Here is an 18,397-nt window from a genome sequence, read left to right as displayed (position 1 = left end):
CAACGTTGTTTTCAGATAAACTCCTGTTAGAAAAGTACCACTCAACCAAAGAATATATTTGGAAATAACCTTTAAAAAGGCACTCAAGTAACAAGATACCAGACATTAAGTACAGTCCTCAAACCTGGATTCCTCTATCGGCAGTGACAAACAGGTTCATTTGGTCTCAGAAGTATTAAAAACGGTAAAAAGAACTTGATAATTCACAAAGTAACGGGTCACAAGAGTAAAAAAGGACAGAAACAACATGAAAACATTTGCACTTGTCTCAAACAGGCGTTCCACTTTTCAAAAAAACCACAGCTATAACACAATAAGGTAATTTCCATGGTTAACAACTGTAACACCACAGAATGGGACGGCATCCAAAGTTAAAGGTGCTCGGAAGTCAGACTTTGCAGAGTGAAGCGCAGCAGTTGTCTGAAGTGTGAATTGATCCTTTAAGAAAACAAAACAAAAGACAAGTTCATCTGGCCAATAAAACTGGGAGAGAACAGTGAAACCAACCAAAATCTGCAGCACAAAATATATCCCATCAATTGAAAAGTGTAAATCTCTTTCTTCCGCTGATTTCCATATCGATTCAGCTTTTACATGTGACCTCTGGAGCCGCATCCTACGTGTCATCGCAGAGCTCTTGCCAGTAGTTGTCAGTGTCTGTATAAGTCATCAGTTTACCAACAAGAATCTGTGCAGGCAAAAGCCTCGCATGCCAAAATAGCGTCTGAAGCTTGATGAGACATGATGAGGGAGAGACCGCAGGGGCTCCCGGCCTCAGCGTCACCAGCTGCTGTGGTTCAGTGCTCTGGTTTTGACTGCAGCACAGTGGCCGTTGGTGCCGTTCTCTCCTCTGGGAATGTGAGAAGTCTTGAGGTCATCTGTGGGCGTGTCCGCCTCGTCTTCTGAGCTGCTCTCGATGTCGCTGCGGACATCGTTGCACACCTAGGGGGTGGAAAAGGAAAATTAACTTCCTGCAACATATAATTATTTTGTAGCATGTAAGAAAAACAATTACAAATCACTGAGGACAAAATGAAAAATCATCGCTACATTCTCACCTCCAGTGAAGTGTTGCAGTCACATACTAAAAAGGGATTTTTATCAACAATGCAGTCGATATGATTTATGGGCTTTTCCAGATGTTTTGGATATTAAATAACTTGTTGACATCAGCGGGTATCAGTTGTAAAATATAAAACGAATCCAACAACATGCATCCCTATTTTCATCAACTGCCTCTACAGTTCGAGCTCTATTAGGTTTCCACCCAAAATCAAGGTAGATATTATTAGTAACTGCATCAAAGAATATTCAAGAGTTTCCTTCAGTCAGGTGTTGAGGTTATTGTGCGTCAACTCTAATCTACAGAAATCACACAGCATCCTAAGAGTGTTGTAAGTGTTGAGATCTCTTTGTACCAACAAGACAGCAGAGGAAAAACTAATTGGTGTCCAGAGACCATCTTTCCCATAACGATAAGCCTTTCCTGTGGGAGCGAGTGTGGCACATGTGGGTTGAATTTGATTTGGAAAAACAGGTTCCAGTTGATTTGAGGAGACTGGAGTCTCTTCTCTGTGAAACACACAATGAGAATAATTTGGAGTCTAATTTTAAATGAAAGTTGCATGGCAATATAAGCAAAGACATTAGCAGCCCAAAGATATTTTTTAAAATCTCTAGAAATGTCTTCAATAAATCTCATGAGGTCATCAGAGCCTCAGGATGCTGAGATGAGAAACAGACATATCTGCCATTCACCTCGTTACTCATCATTACAGCTCTCCTGCGAATTCGGCTGTTATTGCAAGAGGAGCCAAGTCTGCAACTGCTGTCCAATTAAATCTCTGGCAACAGTGATGAATCATGGGAAAGATGAGATCAAAAGGTGATCAAGGAATCCTAACTGAAGAAAGACTTACAGCGACACAGAGAGAAGGCAGAGAGCTCAAGCGGACAGAGCAGAGGAGAGAAATGAGACGGTAGCGGGGAGGGGGGGCTCATAGGGCAAAGACGGACAGAAAGACAGGATCTCCTCTCATTCCAGAGGGAGAGGAAACAAACTGCGTCTGCAGAGAGAAAGAGAGAGAGTCAGGACAGCTTGGAACAAAGGGCAGAGGCAGCAAACTCATCCACAACAACAGCAGTGGCATCACACTGCACTACTCTAAACATTCCGTGATCAGAAGCAGATGGCTGGTGGGTACACTTATTTGTTTCCTGTTGCCTCTCAGTTTCAAGTTAGTAGTCTGTTTGGAACTTTTCTTTTGTAAAACAATAGTATTATAAATAGTTCAGAAACATATAGTTGTTGTTTTTTTATATATATATAATTCTAGGCCAGTGTTGGGGGGGATTGTAAACTACATCTTGAATTCAGCATTTGAGCTCCACAGCTACAGGCAACAGTAAAGCAGCTCCTGACGGCCTGAGTATAGGCTGCTGCTGCTGGAGAGGAGTGGGAGGAAATGGTGTCTCTCAAAGCAACAAGTAGGAACATTAACATGAGCTGGAAGTGCAGCGATTGCAGCAATGGATTTAACAACAGTAGTTAAACAAGAACAAGATTAGCTGACATGACGTTTCCCTCTGGACTGGATCGTTACACCGATTGTCTGTCAAGGCAAGTCCTGGAGAGGAGGGGATCCAGACGTAACTAGCTCAGCTTCGGACCTCACGAGATGCGGATGGTCACTCTACAACGGTCAAGTTTCCAGGGAGGGCTCAGATGTGTGGGATGTCAGTGTCCCCGTAGCGCAGTGACCCACCTTTCCCCGCAGCATGGCTTTGACGGCTATTCGGCCTATGAGGTAGAACCAGATGATATGAAGTACTTGAAGGACCAGCAGTAAGACGTTGAAGAGCCACCATGATGGGAAAGGCCCGACTATAACCCAGCTCTCAAACATAGTAGAGTTCAGGATCCTGGAACACAAGGGAGGTAGTCTGTTACACACTGGTGCCTGCACCCCCCTGCGCATGCATGGGCAGGCTCATTGTCACCAGCACTCATGAGGCCCATCAGACAGTAATTCCCCTCTGGATGCTAACAGAACTAGCAAGCAAGAGGGTATCATTGATCTACTGTTCTGTGAGGGAAGCCGATGGTGAATCATGTCTCCCTTTGAACCCGGATGAGTGACAGGAGGTTGTCAAAAGAGCCATCTCCCCCAGTAGAGGTATGGATTTCAGTCCAGCTCGCTGCACTGGCAACACTAGCTTTATCACTCATCCACACCAAGACACTGAATATAGCTGCTCAGGTTACGATCGTCTGCCTCCGCAGCCTCAACATCCACGTCTGCATCGTCTTAGCTTTAGCTGGGAGCTCGCTGCACTGGCCAGGAAAATAAGCCTGATTAGTCACTGACGGTGTTCTGGAAATTTCCTCATCTGATTACATTACATATGACATTATAGGTATTTCTAAACAACAGAGGCAGGTGGTTTTCACTCTGGGTAGTCAGGTAAATACATTTACAGAGTTGCTCATGATAGCAACAAATGACAGTAATTTACAAAATGATTATGACATTTACTGTTTGAAAAGACAAAGATGAAAGCGTCAGCCACTCCAAACACGGCTGTTTCAAAAATATTCACTGCAAAAATACTGACACTACCTTATATATATACATATATATATACATATATATATATATATATATATATATATACATATACATATATATATACACACATACATATATATATGTATATGTATATATATGTATATATATATATGTATATATATGTATATATATATGTATATATATGTGTGTGTGTGTATATATATATTTATATATATATATATTTTTATATAAATTTATATATATGTATATATATATTCATATATTTTAATATATATTTATATATATATAAATATATATATATATATAAAAAAATATATATAAAATATATATAAAAAATATATATATATATAATATAGGCTTAGAAATACTATGCTGGACTACTATTTCTTCGGGCAAAAGGCAGGTGTCAGGGCTGACTTACCATATGGGATATATAACAAGTCGTGTGATAAAGAACGCCACACTAAACACAATGAAGAGGAAATCACACAAGCGCTGATACTTTGCATAGTTGGCCAGCTTAGCTGCCTGTTGGAAAAAAAGACAAAGGACAATGACAAACATGCCCCCTTCTTCTGAAATGTGATGTCTCACACTCCTGATCTGTTTGGATTTCAAGTCACTCGAAAGAATCACAATTAATGCTCTAAAACATAATTATTCTGAAAGGACAAGCACAATTATCAACAGTAGTCTTGTTTCATTTTTCTAATTCTGTTTTGCATTTTTGCTTGAGCATATTAGTCGTAATTCCTTTTTATCTGATGAGTGTACAAAGTATATAGTTTTAGAGAATTTCCCAGTTTGGGACAAATAAAGTACCTATCTTATCTTATCTTATCTAACTATAGTACATACAGTATAATGTAGAAAGATCAAAGATCAGAAGATTTATCCTTAAAGGAAGATAGGACGTGAAAATATTATCACGCTAATAAAATGGCCACAAGGAAAATATATAAGATTTGCATATAGTAGCTTAAGCCCACAGCAGTTAAGATGCAGCAGTAGTAACGTTTACTGGAGTCTCAAGCAGAGTGAGTTTGTGTGAGGTAATCAGGTTTGTGCAATTAGTCTAACTGACCTCTAGCAGGAAGTCAGAGGCATCGTGGACACACATGACTAGACTCCCCACCCGCGCCATGTTGTTGGCGTAGGAAAAGCTGATCAGGCCCACGGTGGCCAAGTGATGGATGAACATGATCAGGAAGTCCTGTAATGACACAAGCTCAATTAGCATCAGCCAAACTAGTCTGGTGTTAGCAGCAGTTGCTCGGTGGGTTGTTGCCAAATGGTCATTCGCATTTGTGTTACGATGCAAATTGATGCTGACGGCTGACAGGCATCTGCCGGGTCACTAATGGTAGTTTTACCATCCGACTCAAAGGCAACATTTGATTCTTGGAGCCAGACAGACAGAGGGAGAAGCTACGGGTGGAGCTGCATCAGAACACAGCCACCAATACTCAAGAACCAGGCTGGACTCAGGCGACATTTGCACTTGACAGTCAAGTCATCTGGGCTGACAGCAGCACACTGAGAGGAGGGAGAGACCGACAGATGGAGGTCTGCAACAGATGCTGTCGAAAATACACCCAACAAACACATAAACGCAACATTTTTGCTGATATTTATCAACTTGTGGAGAGAAACACGTAGTTTTACCAAGCAGCAGCTGGCACAAGGTGGTAAAATACAGGCCAATGGAGATCTGATCAATAACTGTGAGAATTTGCAGACTAGTGGTCAATTCTAACACGGTATGAGGTGAATGAACTGATTTTGACTACAAAGCATTAAAAGTCATAAACAGAATATAATAAAAGACTTACAGCCTTCAACAGACACTTCAAGGCGAATGAGACAAAAGAAGTAAGAGTGAAATGTCAGCGACTAAATTCCTCTGATTCAAAAACCCATCAGCAGAGATCTGCTCAGCTCACGCTGCTGGAAGTTACTGAACAAAGTGAATATTTGGGTCAGTATTTAACAGAATGTTTCAACAAATTAGGCAGTCTTTGTTTTTGTGGTCTCACTCATACAATAAAAATAGAAGTCAAGTTTAAAAACACTCCCATTACGCGCAGGCTGAAAAAAAAATTCATATATATATGATTAAACAACAGTATTCAACAAAATTTTGAACAACAACCATATATTACTTTTTCAGTGATGAGTGAAGAATGACAAAGACTTGCTGTAATTACATGAATAAAAGCTCTTTGGCTGATAAACACATGAATGTACTGAAACAATCAACTGAACAGGAGTGGACTGTCAACAAAAATAACTCTGAACGGCTCATTGTGACGTGATACTTTCTCAAACATCACATTGTTTGTATGAAACATGAAAAAGCCAGTGTCTTCAGCTGTAACTACTCCAACTTGACTACTCTGGTATTCGGAGGAATTTCTTAGGCCTGCACCATCCTTCAGTCACATGATTGTGGGCGCGCTCATGCTGAAAGTACAATGCATTCACAGACTGAACAGAACTAGCTGCACCCCGCCTCCCTCCCATGAAAACAAAAACATGTGACAGTCCAAAATGAACTTGCTGCAACAGAGAGAGCTACACTGATTCGGCACTAAAGCAGAATCAAATTTACTCTGCTAGAAAATCACACACACACACGCACACGCACACGCACACACACACACACACACACACACACACACACACACTCTCTATGCAAGTGGAAGAGATGGAAAAAAGGAAGTGTGAAATGTTTAAACAGTAGTGGTGTAAAGACGGCTGTGTCTCTCACCTTCCTTTTTATGTCGGTGAACTGGGAGAACATGAGCGACCAGTAGAAGGCAAGTTCTGTCACATAATAGTGGTAAAGACCAGAGGTCAAGACCTGAAGGGACAGAGAGGGAGATTCAGTTGTCCAGGCAGTGAAAAAACACACAGATACTGATGATGAATCTGCTGTTTAGTTTAGAATGAATGAAAAAAGGTTTTGTAGCATCTCAGTGCACAAGAACATTCAGTTGATTTGTGCAGCGCAATACAATCTAGCGTTGTTAGTTCAAGTCCTGGGTTTAGTTATCTATGTTAAAGCTGGATTGGAGGTGCACCGTACCTGATAGGGGTAACCATACCAGCAGTGGCGTGTATCGAACATCCAAGGAGTCTAAAATCAAGTTCACAAGGTGCACACGTTAGTTCAGCCAACATGGGCTAACACTAGTAGATAGAGAAATACATAAACCAACAAGTATCATGTATAAAAGAACAACTAACTCTGTGTGTGTGTGTGTGTGTGTGTGTGTGTGTGTGTGTGTGTGTGTGTGTGTGTGTGTGTGTGTGTGCACTCACCTGCCACAGGAACTGGACCCCAAAGGTAAATATGCACAAATAAAATGTAAACCTCCACCTGGAAATAAAATACAAGAGATATCAGACTTAGATTGAAATACATTTATTTTCTTTTTAAATTAAGCCCTGGAGATAAACTTTAAGATGTGAGACTCAGCCAAAAATGTCCTCCCTCTCATTGAAGCACAGTGACATCGAGTATCCCACCGCCACTGTGTTCTCAGGCCTGCAGGGAGGTCAAAGGTGAATACAACAGCCACAACAGGAATCAACTTACATGCTCTCGCAGAACTTAGTGTGTGTGCTGGGTTTATCTTGGTTCCTGCGGTGTCTGAACCAACGCTGGACCTTTCGCACCTCCCAGTCCAGCTGTTTGGACAGTCCATCCAGATGCCGAGAGTCTGGATTCTGTCAGGGACCAGAAGAAGAGAGAGTCGACAACTTAGTTTGGATTCAAAAACCCGACAGATGTGAAAAAGCCTGGTCACTGAAATCACAATATGACAGAGGGCTGGAGCCGCAATGTTTGGATCAAAGGTGTCACAGCACCGTTAAAAAGAAGCACTGCGGTGCTACTCGGGTCAGATCACGCTCTCCAGACGTCAGGGAGCCTGTCTGGGCCAGACGCCAGTGAAAATCCTGTCAAGTATTTCACAGCATCAAGTCACCTGAAGACCTGCATGTCCTTCTTGTGAGCGATTTTTTTTTATTTGGTTTTATGTGTTTTGGACGACAAGTAAACCACAAAGGGGAAGTCAATGCTGCAGCACTGGGCAGTAGAAGGTGAGGTGCTTTGCTCAAGAGCACATCAGCATTGCTTAGGAAGGGAAGGTGCTGTTCCCTCACTTCCCTCACACATTTCTCCTGTCAATCCAGGCAATTATAATTCATGAAATGAGATAAAAGTTCACAATCAGCAAATTTATTCCCCAATGAGCGCATTCAATATTTTTTGGGGAAAAACATCTCAAGCATGCTCAGAAAACTTCAGAAATACTTGATTACTTCATATACTATAATACTTAATAACTGAAGAATTTTTTTTCCCAAGCAGTTTCCAATAACCTTCAGTAAGGCACCACTCAAATACACACTGGTGGAAACGTCTCTCTGCAAACATTCTGTATGAGAGAGAAATAAACTCTTGCATACTTGTTTTGTCAGTCACAGATGTTCTGTTCTTTCGCTGGAATTTCCACCAAACAAATTCCATGTGAATTTTTTCATCTTTCATTTTTTCAAAATCAGAAATACTAAAGCCTCCGCTAAACTGTTGCATGTGATCTCAAACTGATGGGCTTGTTTCCATCTAGCAGAGGGAATAATCTAATATGAGAAAATATGTATATTTGTATCATATGAGGGTGTTTTACACATCACACAAAGGAAAATTATATTTCAACTGAAAGATTTAACAAAAAAAATCAAATCTTTAGGAAATGTGCACGTAATGCAAGCAGAAAAGTAATAAAAACTAATCAGGTCATAAAACTACATTTGAGACAAAAAAAAAAAAAAACACTTCGGGAAGATCATGATTTCAGGAGATAAAGCAAGACCCTTATCTTAAGATAGATAAGTGCTTTTGCTCTGCTACTGTCATTATGTTATGGATAATTAAATTGGCGACAGATCTTTAAAAAAAAAAAGTGAATTTGAGATTGTTTCATTTTAACACGTTATGTAAATGCTGCTTCACTGACACACGATGCGAAAATAAATGTGCAGGGTGTAAAATCAAACCTTGGTGATGGACGTAAAGACTTTCTCCAGCACTGCATTGGGCTGAGCTCTCCGGCCAACACCAGGATGAATATGGAGGCTCCTTGCACAGGCACTGGCAATGAATCTGTGACAAGAGGTCAGGAAGTCAGGGGTGAAAGGTCACTCGCTGTTCTTAACACATGCAGTCAAGACTCCATCTAGGGTGGACAAATACCACCATGCCACCTATCAGGGGTTTGAAGAATCATGCTGCTGCCGCTCTGCTTCATGTCCAGATTTTTATTAGCAAACACATTTTTTTATATTATATATTTGTGTGTGTATATATATATATATATATATATATATATATATATATATATATATATATATATATATATATATATATATATTCAAAGCAAACCGATGTAGCATTACCCTTGCTAGCAAACAATCAATGACTGCTAAAAGAAAGCACACCTGCCTGTGGCTGTGCATTAAGACTGAAGTGTCACATTCATCTGGAAGGAAGACCAACGCTTGTCTGACCTAAGTGAGGAAATGTCGCAACTACGTAGTGACTCATAGATAAAGCAAGCAGTTAAGTTTAATATGAGGACAGCTGGATTCAGTGTGTTACCACCTACTAATGTGCACCAAGAACTGCTACTTAGCTCTTTTATGTTGTGAGCAGGTAAGATGCTGTGATGGGCAGGGTTACTACCTAGCTCTAGCCAACAGGGAAAAAAACTGCAATATATTCACACAACTATGTATGTATACTCTTGCCAAGCCGGGCTGTCGTGTAGAGACGTAAACGTGCATAGTTTATGTGTCGGGTTCAGACCTGCAGGCTGCACAAACTAATGCACTAACACACATCTGTGCATTGTAACACACTCATCTTCAATAAGGTCGGCGTCACACGGCAGGAATGTTGATCCTCACAATAAATTACACTTAATGTCACGGTCGTCTTTTGTCCAACCAGAAGTTCAGATCCCAAAGACGACGTGAAACAGGGAAAAGCAGACAGTTCTGGTATGTCAGAAGCTGCAATCAAAGCCTATGAGGCTTCTTCTTTTCTCACCATTCGTCAATTCATGTTGCAAGATGATGAATCCATGCATTTATTATCAAACAACCGCTGACAATATTTTCGGAGGTCGTTCAACTAACTACTTCATAATTGTGTCCAATTGCAACTGAAGATTCAAACTGTTTCAAGATGAAATCCTAGCAAATCTCGACTTTTTAGAGTTTCAATAAACGCTTTAAACTCGAGGTTTTACTTCACGCGCACACACACACAAACACACACACACACACACAAACAAATGTATCCAGGAGCTCAGCATGGATGTCAAATGATCATAGCATCGATCCCTGTTTAGTTGGCCTTACATCTGTGTCAGACCCAATCAAAGGATTTTGAACTAGCGTTCTCACTGTTGCACAAAATGGGGAAAAAAAAGGGAAAAGGCCAAACTATGCCCTTTGTGTCACCCAACAGCTCTTACTCTTCTCCTCCGTCCTTTCCTTATTGTTCCTGAGAACCAGAATTACCACTTGAATTCAAGCGATATTTAGTTAAGTGCAATGAATGGTATGCAGAGTTGCAGGTTACATAACTTTCACAACCCCTATATTTGAGAGTGTATGGAATGATTTACAGAATTGCAGAGTAAAATAATGAAAACAAATACTACATCCTAATCTGCAGGTGAATTGTAAACACGTCATTTCTTTACGGGAAGGACTTTCTGTAGAGTTTCACTTTACCTGCTGAATTAATCTGAAGGTTTTCTCACTAAATTAGTGGCTTGGTTGGAAGAGCAAAGACGTTAAACTGCATAACCATTTTCACTCCTGTTAACCATTACTGACGACAATCCACTGGTGAGGTGCACCTGGAGCATTAAAGATTTAACAAGCCTGTTCAGTTTATCAGCCATCAGTTTCAGTTTGCCACTTTGATCAGCTAAAAGTATCACAGCGCCATCTATTAAACCGTTATCCAGCCTCACCGGTTAGCCAAAGATGAGCTACTGTGGCACAGAAACCAGTAATGGCCTCTCATGGGAAGAACAGGCCTTTCAAATTTATGACAGGCGGGAGGATAGCTGGACTGAAATAGCCTACACAAGCCAGAGCCTGCAGCGCTACTCTTCAGCCAGCTTCAGCAGGAGGCAGAAAAGGGGGAGACGGAAGATAATCTATTTTTGTCAAATGTCAAAACATCCCTGTTCCTCCTCAGAAGCCCACCACTCCAACGTACACAAAAGCCTGTTACCACGAGACCTGCTCAGTGTGGTCCGCACACGCCGAGGCCAGCGGCTCTGACAGTTCTGACGGCTGTGAAGAAGCCACATTACAGCCTTGACACTGGGAAAGCTCTCCAGTCCAAGGACCCAAGGCTGAGGCCCAGACACGACTCTATTCATAGCACGGCGCTGACGAAGAGAACTGCGAAGAAGTTAAAGAATAACAGCGACAGATTCAGTGGGCGGTTCAGAGGAGGAGGACGATGTTTGATGTGTACAGTGTCTCTCCTCACTTCCTTTGGACAGACAGAATACCTGCTGGGTCAGGAGTCAGTCTGAGCAGGCAACAACAGATTACAGGGCAAGTATAATCTCATCCAAGTTTGTAGTCTTAACATGGTTCAACTCATGACACGGCTTAGCAGGGTCGAGGCTTGTGCATGCGCGCGTGCGCGCACACACACACACACACACACACACACGCACGCACGCACGCACGCACGCACGCACGCACGCACACACACACACACACACACACACACACACACGAGCCCGCTAACATTCACATTACTGCCAAAAGCAGAGCGACGATTAGGATCGAACAAGAAGAAACTGGTTTGGGGGGGGGGGGTTAGACTCAGGACAGATGTCACATTAGGAAGAGAGCGGAACTGCCTGCAGGTGGAGAAGGACTCCCAGTGACTCCTAGTCAGGTGTGAAAACTATGGCATTTAGGAGGACAAAAGCAAATAATTTGAAGACTTAGGGATGAATGAGCTCATCTTTTACGTACGTTATCTCACTCATACGATGGATTTCAAAGATAAGACCGTGAGAATGAAATGCAAGCAGCTTCTGTCATCTCTGCGCAAAGCATGCAACTTGAAACAGGTCATGAAAAAAACCTGTTTGTGGCCAAACGTGCGAGAGAAATCTCCCGCCTCAATTCTCAACCTCTTGAGTGTGGGATTCTGTAAATACTTGATGACGGGACCGCAGCCTGTCAGAGCGTTTGGTGTGCACGTTTCTGCAGGTTTCAACAAGTTGCACTTTCAGACATTTTACAACATTAAGACCATCAATGAATGCAATTTAAAACCTATTTCACTCCTTTACTTGCATAAAAAAGGTAGAAGATGTGAAGGAAGTGTTCCAGAGTTTGTTTTTCCTTTCAGTTCACATTTAAAGTTTTAATCAGAAGCTGCTCATTTAAGCATCAACTTGCACAAGTGCAGCAGGCGTCACATTTACTTTCAAGAAGCTGACAACCAAGCACAAAGTGTGCTGCTCTCAAGCCAGTACTTGTTGAACCTTCACCTGCAAATATAAGAGGGAAGTACCATTAACAGAAGAAAATTTGATGTGGTACATCTATAAAAATAACCCTTTTTATACAAGGAGATGCATTAGCAGTTACTGGTTCCACGCGGTTTCATTTTGTAGTTGTTTCAGCAGAATTATAACTTTTTTTTTCCCTTCAAAAAACACACTTAAAAGCCGGACTGCAGTTACGACCTCAAAAAAGATGATTTCAGACCATGCTGCGAGGACCACAGCCCGTGTTTGGGTTCCGCTCAAAGAAGAGCAGCAGCTGAAGCTCTGATGCGATGTTTTGTGATCACTGAATGAGCCAGTCAGGGTGTTGGGCTGTGACAAAGTAAGCTGTCTCTGATAGCATCACCCTGGCTGAGGCCACGGCAGAGGACGCTCCCACATGTGAGAGGGAGACCTGTGAGACAGGTGACCCGGCGCCGTGAGCATCTCCTCCCACACCTCCGATTTCTGACTGCTGCTTGTTCACAGCTACTTAATCACGTCCGACAAGGCCTGGCGTCGTGCTCAGCTCTGACCATGTAGGTACACATAGTAAAAGCATGCCTGATTAACACACGGCAGCTCTGATTGATAGCAGGGCTCCTATAGGTCCTGTTCTTGGGGGATCGGCCCGCTCCAGGTGCCGGCGTGAAAGACACCCACAACACGGGGAGGTGTGAGTGCACACCAGGCCACATTCAGAGGTGGTTCAGGCAGCATGTGGCTACATGGTAGCAGTGTGAATGCAAATGTGTCCTGGGCCCAACTGAAGCACCAGCTACTCATTCAAGCTCCTGCGTATTCATTCATGCCTCAAATGCGTCAGCTGCCTTTGTCCATGATGTCAGAGACCTAAAGCCTTTAGTGCGAGCGCCTCAGGTATCTCTGGTCGCTTGATTTAGAGAAGAATTAGGGCTGTAGTACGAAAACAATATGGAAATTGTGAAGCTGCAGAGTGAAATATCCAAATATGCAACATGCTATTTTAAATAAAGTATCGTGGAGCTTCATACAATAAAAGAATAAAAGTGCGACTCATATCACGTCTGTCTGAATGTCAGATGCAGTGAGCCGCATTTTTTTCAGCTCTGATGGAGTTTCAACACTTATCTGTGGATGGATGCAGACACTGCACCAGAGCTCCTTCCTCTTTAATATGACCCTTATTATTGCTTTTGTTGGCATTAGGATGAAGGTTACACAGCAGCACTTTATCATTAGAAAGAACTGAAATAAAATACACAAATTAAATGTATTCTAGAGCAATTAAATTGGAAAGCATATGGACGGACGGTGACGTGTCTCATGTCACCTTTCTGCTGTTTTATGGTCCAGCTAAAGCTATGGAATGGAATCTGCATCAGCACCACCATTCTAATATTCCGTCTGTGTACAAAACATGCAGATATGTGAAAAACGTCAGTGGTCTGATATTCCCAATCTAATCTCAACGGGATTTTTGCAGTGTTGTTCAGCCATCGGAGGAATAACCTCTGTTCTGTTTTGTGTTTATTTCCTCTTTTAATTCCTGTAAAAGTAGGCAGAGGAAATGAATCGCTGCCTTCCAGCAACGCAGATCCATATAACAAGTTTGTCTACTATACAAAACAGGAGATTAACTTCAAATCACGCCTTGTCACTCGAGAGACGCGCTAACGGCAGGTGTGACAGCGCTACAGCAGGTGATCAGACGCAGTGTGAGCATGTTTGTTCTCCGTAGAGAGCCAAAGATTAAAGAGCAACCAGAAATGCGTGGAGGATGTGACCCTTGATCAAATAAAATCCTATATCCACAGAAACACACCGATACCTGTCTGCAGTTAAGGGCTACAATGTAGCCACACGGATAAATCTGAAAACACAACCTCGACTTGCTGCTCAAATGATCAGCTACCGCTGGACAACAAGACATAAAAGCAAATACTAGAACAATTAATTCTTCCTCCACGGCGATCTTAACGTTTAGTTTCTGCTGAGCCTGTTTGAGAGCTGACGATTTATTTCAGCGGTTATTTTATTGAGAGGTGTTGCTGATGTTTAGTTGGCTCTGCTCACTTCACATCACCTCCCAGTTCAACAACGCACACCGACATAAAAAATACTGTGAAAACAATGGCATCAGTAAGCTGCTGTGGTGGCTGGAGACATTAAAGGGATGCCAAAGTCTCATAGTGGACATTTTTCTATTATCTTGGTGAATATTGTCAAATTTCCCAACCCCTCCTTTGCTTAGCCTTATCATGTAGCTTCCGTTTACACATCCAGTATATCCCCTTGCGCTGAAGCCCTGCACCTGACCTCAGATCAACTTCAACACTGTGCAAACAAGAAACCACCAGAGTTCTCGTGCAGTCAAGGAAAGAGTCAGCATGTGTCACAAGTAAGAAAGGGCAGTCCTTTTCTTAAGACCCCTCTCTGACGATGGAGTTCAGGGCCCATCTATGCATCCTCTGACCAGTTTGATATTGAACCTGCACAAGACGCACACTTCCATTACAGGTTTGTCAGAGCTGGAAGATGGAGAACCTCCTTTAAACACGTCAATGGCAACAATAAGAATTGATGAAGCTGAAACCATCTGATAGTTAATCGAGTAGTGGGTGTGTTATTCCTGTTCTGTCCGTGCACGGATGTCCACAAGGATCTATGTCCTCTGGAATTCAAATGAGGAAACGTGTGAAAGAACCTCCTGTCACTCTGAGTGTTACCAAGATCGCCGAGAGCCTACACGCCGATCTGACACCGCATAATTTATTAGCCCTGGAACGAGAGGCTGCTACTTCCTGGTTAGCTCAGTTGTCTCTGACTAATATTACACCAACAAAATCAACTATATGGGCTCCAGCCCCTCCCCCCTCGCCACCCTTAACGGATAAGCTGTACAGAAAATGGATGGATGGATGGAAATCAATTCTTCTTCTCTTCTTTAAAATAGCAGCCTAAGACTACACAGGAAGTTGTGCTGTGCTTCCTAGGGAGAGGAAACGGTTGGATGCAACTCATGACGACATCCATCATCAATTAATATGCAGATGATTTCAGGATTGAATCCATGAATTATCAAGTCAATAAACTGTCAGAAAAATGGGGGGGGGGGGGGTGCAAAAAACAAACAGCAAATCCATCCATGTAAGAGTGTGGAACCAGAAAATGTTTGAAATTTGTGCTTGGGAAAAAAAAAATGGAAATGTTTGATTTCTTTTAAAAATGGTTGGAAGTGAATTTTCCTTGTATGGAGGAGTTGCTCAGTTGTTCGGAGTTGAATTGATGTGCAACATCACATCCATACACTTGTTGACAGAGGACATATTGATATTTGGAGGGATGTGAAAATAGTTGAGGTTTTGTTTTTCATTCCAATCCACACTCTAACAAACTCCTATCAGGTCAGTATCAGCTGAAACGCAAGTTCAAGTATCAGCAGGCAAACAAATGGTATTAGAACATTCTCACCTATCTAGGTGCGCCTCGCGGGTTTTGTCATCTTTTTAAGAAGATTTTGCGGGATCCTGCAGAACCAGCAGGGCAGCTCCTCCTCCTGACCCACCTGCCATGAACCTGGAGGTAATCTTCCTGTACTCTCTGTCTTATCACAACAGTAATGAGCTCAGTATGTTATCTGTATTCAAAGAGGAGAAGGTTACGCCAGGTTAACAGTGAGATTCCTAAACAACATCCCAACTATGCTGCAGCATGATGATGAAAAGTCGGGTGTACCAGAGTGAGATTCCTCCAGGACACACTAGTTGTGCAGCTGAGCCTGCAGCTGACTGGCGTGTGTGTGTTTGTAGAAGGATGCTATCAGTTTACTGCCTTCTCCGTGTCTGAGAGGTGCACAGACCCGCCATGTAGTCAGGACTGGATGGATACCCAGGGAGACTGGCAGTCTGCGGGGAGGGCAGCTTAGCAGGATGGCGACTACTTGGGAAAACAAGCCTGGAGTTGCATCTCCAGCGAGAGACTCCTGAGAGGACACTCGGTTGTTTCCACTTGAGTCTACGCCTGGGTCTTTTCAACCACTCATAGAAACAGAGGAATAAGGAGCTTTCCGGGGGTGGGGGGGGGGGGGGGCTGAGGGATGAGGAAGTGATTCAACAAAATGAAACTAAGTGAATAAACGCAGCTCTGAATAACAGTGATGTTAGACGGATGTTAGCTTCCCATCACTCAACCACTGCGAGACCTCGACCGTTGAAAGTGACGGGGCGCGTTTCCCCTTCACTGGCGAGCAAAAACCACCCGTGACAAGAGGGAGGTACCAACCTCTCAAACAGTATCCTCACGGCGAAAATCCCCAAAGCCAGCGGTAAGGCAGCAAACAAGTGTCCAGCTTTGGGATACTCCACCCCGGGAGTCTGGTCTGCCAGATCCGCCCAGGTTACGTTGTGTGGCAGCCAGAATCTCTCGTTCCAAAACCAGGCTGAAAGAGCAGCCATGTTCCCCGGTGCCTCCGTCCCCGGACGACTGACACAAAGTGATTTCTTAACGGAAAGAAAGAAACTGAGAAACTTGTTGAACGTCTCTTCTGCCTCTGGGCCAGTGCAGGATGACTTGCCACACTCAACTTTAGCGCACCAGAGTCAAGGAGCGGCGCGGGGCGTACACTTCCGGTCAAACTTTCAAAATAACACCATCGTGGACGCGGTGGGGAAGTTTCAATCATTTCAAAATAAACGAACTTATTTACCTCACGTGTCGCTCCAGTCGTGTTTCATTTTAATATATGATGCGAGGCCTGTGCCTTTATTTTCTGCCTGACAAGTTATCTTGGAGAACATCAACAACATTGATTTTGAATGTGTGTCCTTACTGTTCAATTGTCATAAAATTGGCAATGGACTTTGTAAGTGTTTACACCTCATCACCGCTTATCATTTACGGTTTTCTGACAGGCAGACATTTTATATCAGGAGGGGTCTTACTGTCAGAAAAGTGCCCGAAACTGCTGTTCCTCCCCGGGTGTCTTGTGGCTGCCTCCGAAAACGAGTCAATACCCACAAATTCCCAACTCCACCACGGTGCTAAACATGTTTAGAGTCTGGGACAATAATTATTTTTCTCGATAACTAATTTCACCTTTCATAACAACTGTACAAAAGTTAATAAACTCTCTTTCTTCTATATGCCACCATCAAACTGCTCCGTCCACTTCTTTTAAAGTTTATGGTGCAATTCTCTTAATCTTGTCTTCTTCACGGTTTACCTCAAATTGAGATTTGCTGAAGTTCCCAAAATAAAGTAAAAATCAATGCTTTTAACCACTAAAACTGAAAAAGGACGTTTATCGATTTCCAAAAATTAAACAATTGTTATGGTTCAGTTTTTGTAAATACACTTTAAATTTAGTTTCCTTGCCTTCTTCTCATCAATAATTCAACTTTTTATTTTGAAGGTAAAACTCCTCGTTTCCTGTGTTTCCGGACCACCAGCTCATGTCTTGACAGATCTTGTCTGCCGCCCTGAGACGAGGGATGGAATTAAGGAAGTGAGGCGAGTCCCTCCTCCCTGAGGGACGGGTGCGATGCACGCATGGCATCCTGCTCCCCGCTGTTTCCCCACCGTATCCCGACTGTAGTCAAGAAATTTTAACCATTTGAGTTAATGTTCATAAAATTACTGCTCCTGCTGGCTGCTGACGCGATGTCTGAGAAGGTACCTTATCAAAGGGGCAGTGATGCTCCCATGGTTGATGTGACAGCACAGCCAAGTGGCCACTGACTGTACTGCAACTACAAACTGTGGACGAATATTACGCAACACCTCGACCGATTCAAGCACAGGCTTGATTACAGGTTGTAGCCTCTATACATGCGTGGACCCCCACCCCCCACCCCACCCCCTCCGACAGTTACAGTCACACAACATTTGTAATTGCTCATATTCATCTGCAGATTTATGATTCGATAAAACTATGGTCAACTGGCACCACAGTGGTCTAATATCTTCCAACAGGGACATCCCCACATCTACATTATTAAGCAGGGGTGAGGCAGCTGCACTGCTGTCTAATTATAGATGGACATTTGCCCCTTCAGAGAACGTTATTATTAGAAATCTCACAGGGCATTTGACTCAATAACTATGCAAAGGATTTCAGCGAGGGAATCCAATTCTAAACAAGTAGCAAATTATGTAACGTTGTGGTCCACTGTATTCCTGAGCAACAGAGCTCACGAACGTTACAGAAATTACACATTTGAG

The 18,397-nt window shown here is 42.7% G+C and overlaps 1 protein-coding gene across 2 annotated transcripts; it reads right to left on the bottom strand.

The window, feature by feature from the left end:
* Nucleotides 1–66: 66 nt before the first annotated feature.
* On the bottom strand, nt 67–16,800 carry cers5 (ceramide synthase 5). Of its 2 annotated transcripts, XR_015112130.1 has the most exons (11): nt 16,460–16,800; nt 8,658–8,763; nt 7,192–7,322; nt 6,915–6,972; nt 6,679–6,729; nt 6,361–6,453; nt 4,675–4,803; nt 4,012–4,118; nt 2,766–2,922; nt 1,419–2,066; nt 796–942 (listed from the first exon to the last, which is right to left on the bottom strand). XR_015112130.1 is itself a non-coding variant. In XM_086199904.1 (10 exons), exons 1-10 carry the CDS (start codon nt 16,630–16,632, stop codon nt 781–783), a joined length of 1,167 nt encoding a protein of 388 aa, XP_086056030.1. In that variant the 5' UTR covers nt 16,633–16,800; the 3' UTR covers nt 67–780. The 2 variants fall into 2 exon arrangements, 1 of the variants encoding a protein (XP_086056030.1); XM_086199904.1 differs by lacking the exon at nt 1,419–2,066 and having other exon boundaries at nt 67–942.
* Nucleotides 16,801–18,397: the final 1,597 nt, after the last annotated feature.

This window comes from Aulostomus chinensis, chromosome 3 (genome assembly GCF_037954235.1).
Source record: "Aulostomus chinensis isolate RoL2024-O1b breed Wild chromosome 3, RoL_Achi_v1.0, whole genome shotgun sequence".
Classification (NCBI taxonomy): domain Eukaryota; kingdom Metazoa; phylum Chordata; class Actinopteri; order Syngnathiformes; family Aulostomidae; genus Aulostomus; species Aulostomus chinensis.
This window is presented reverse-complemented; position numbering and strand designations above follow the sequence as displayed.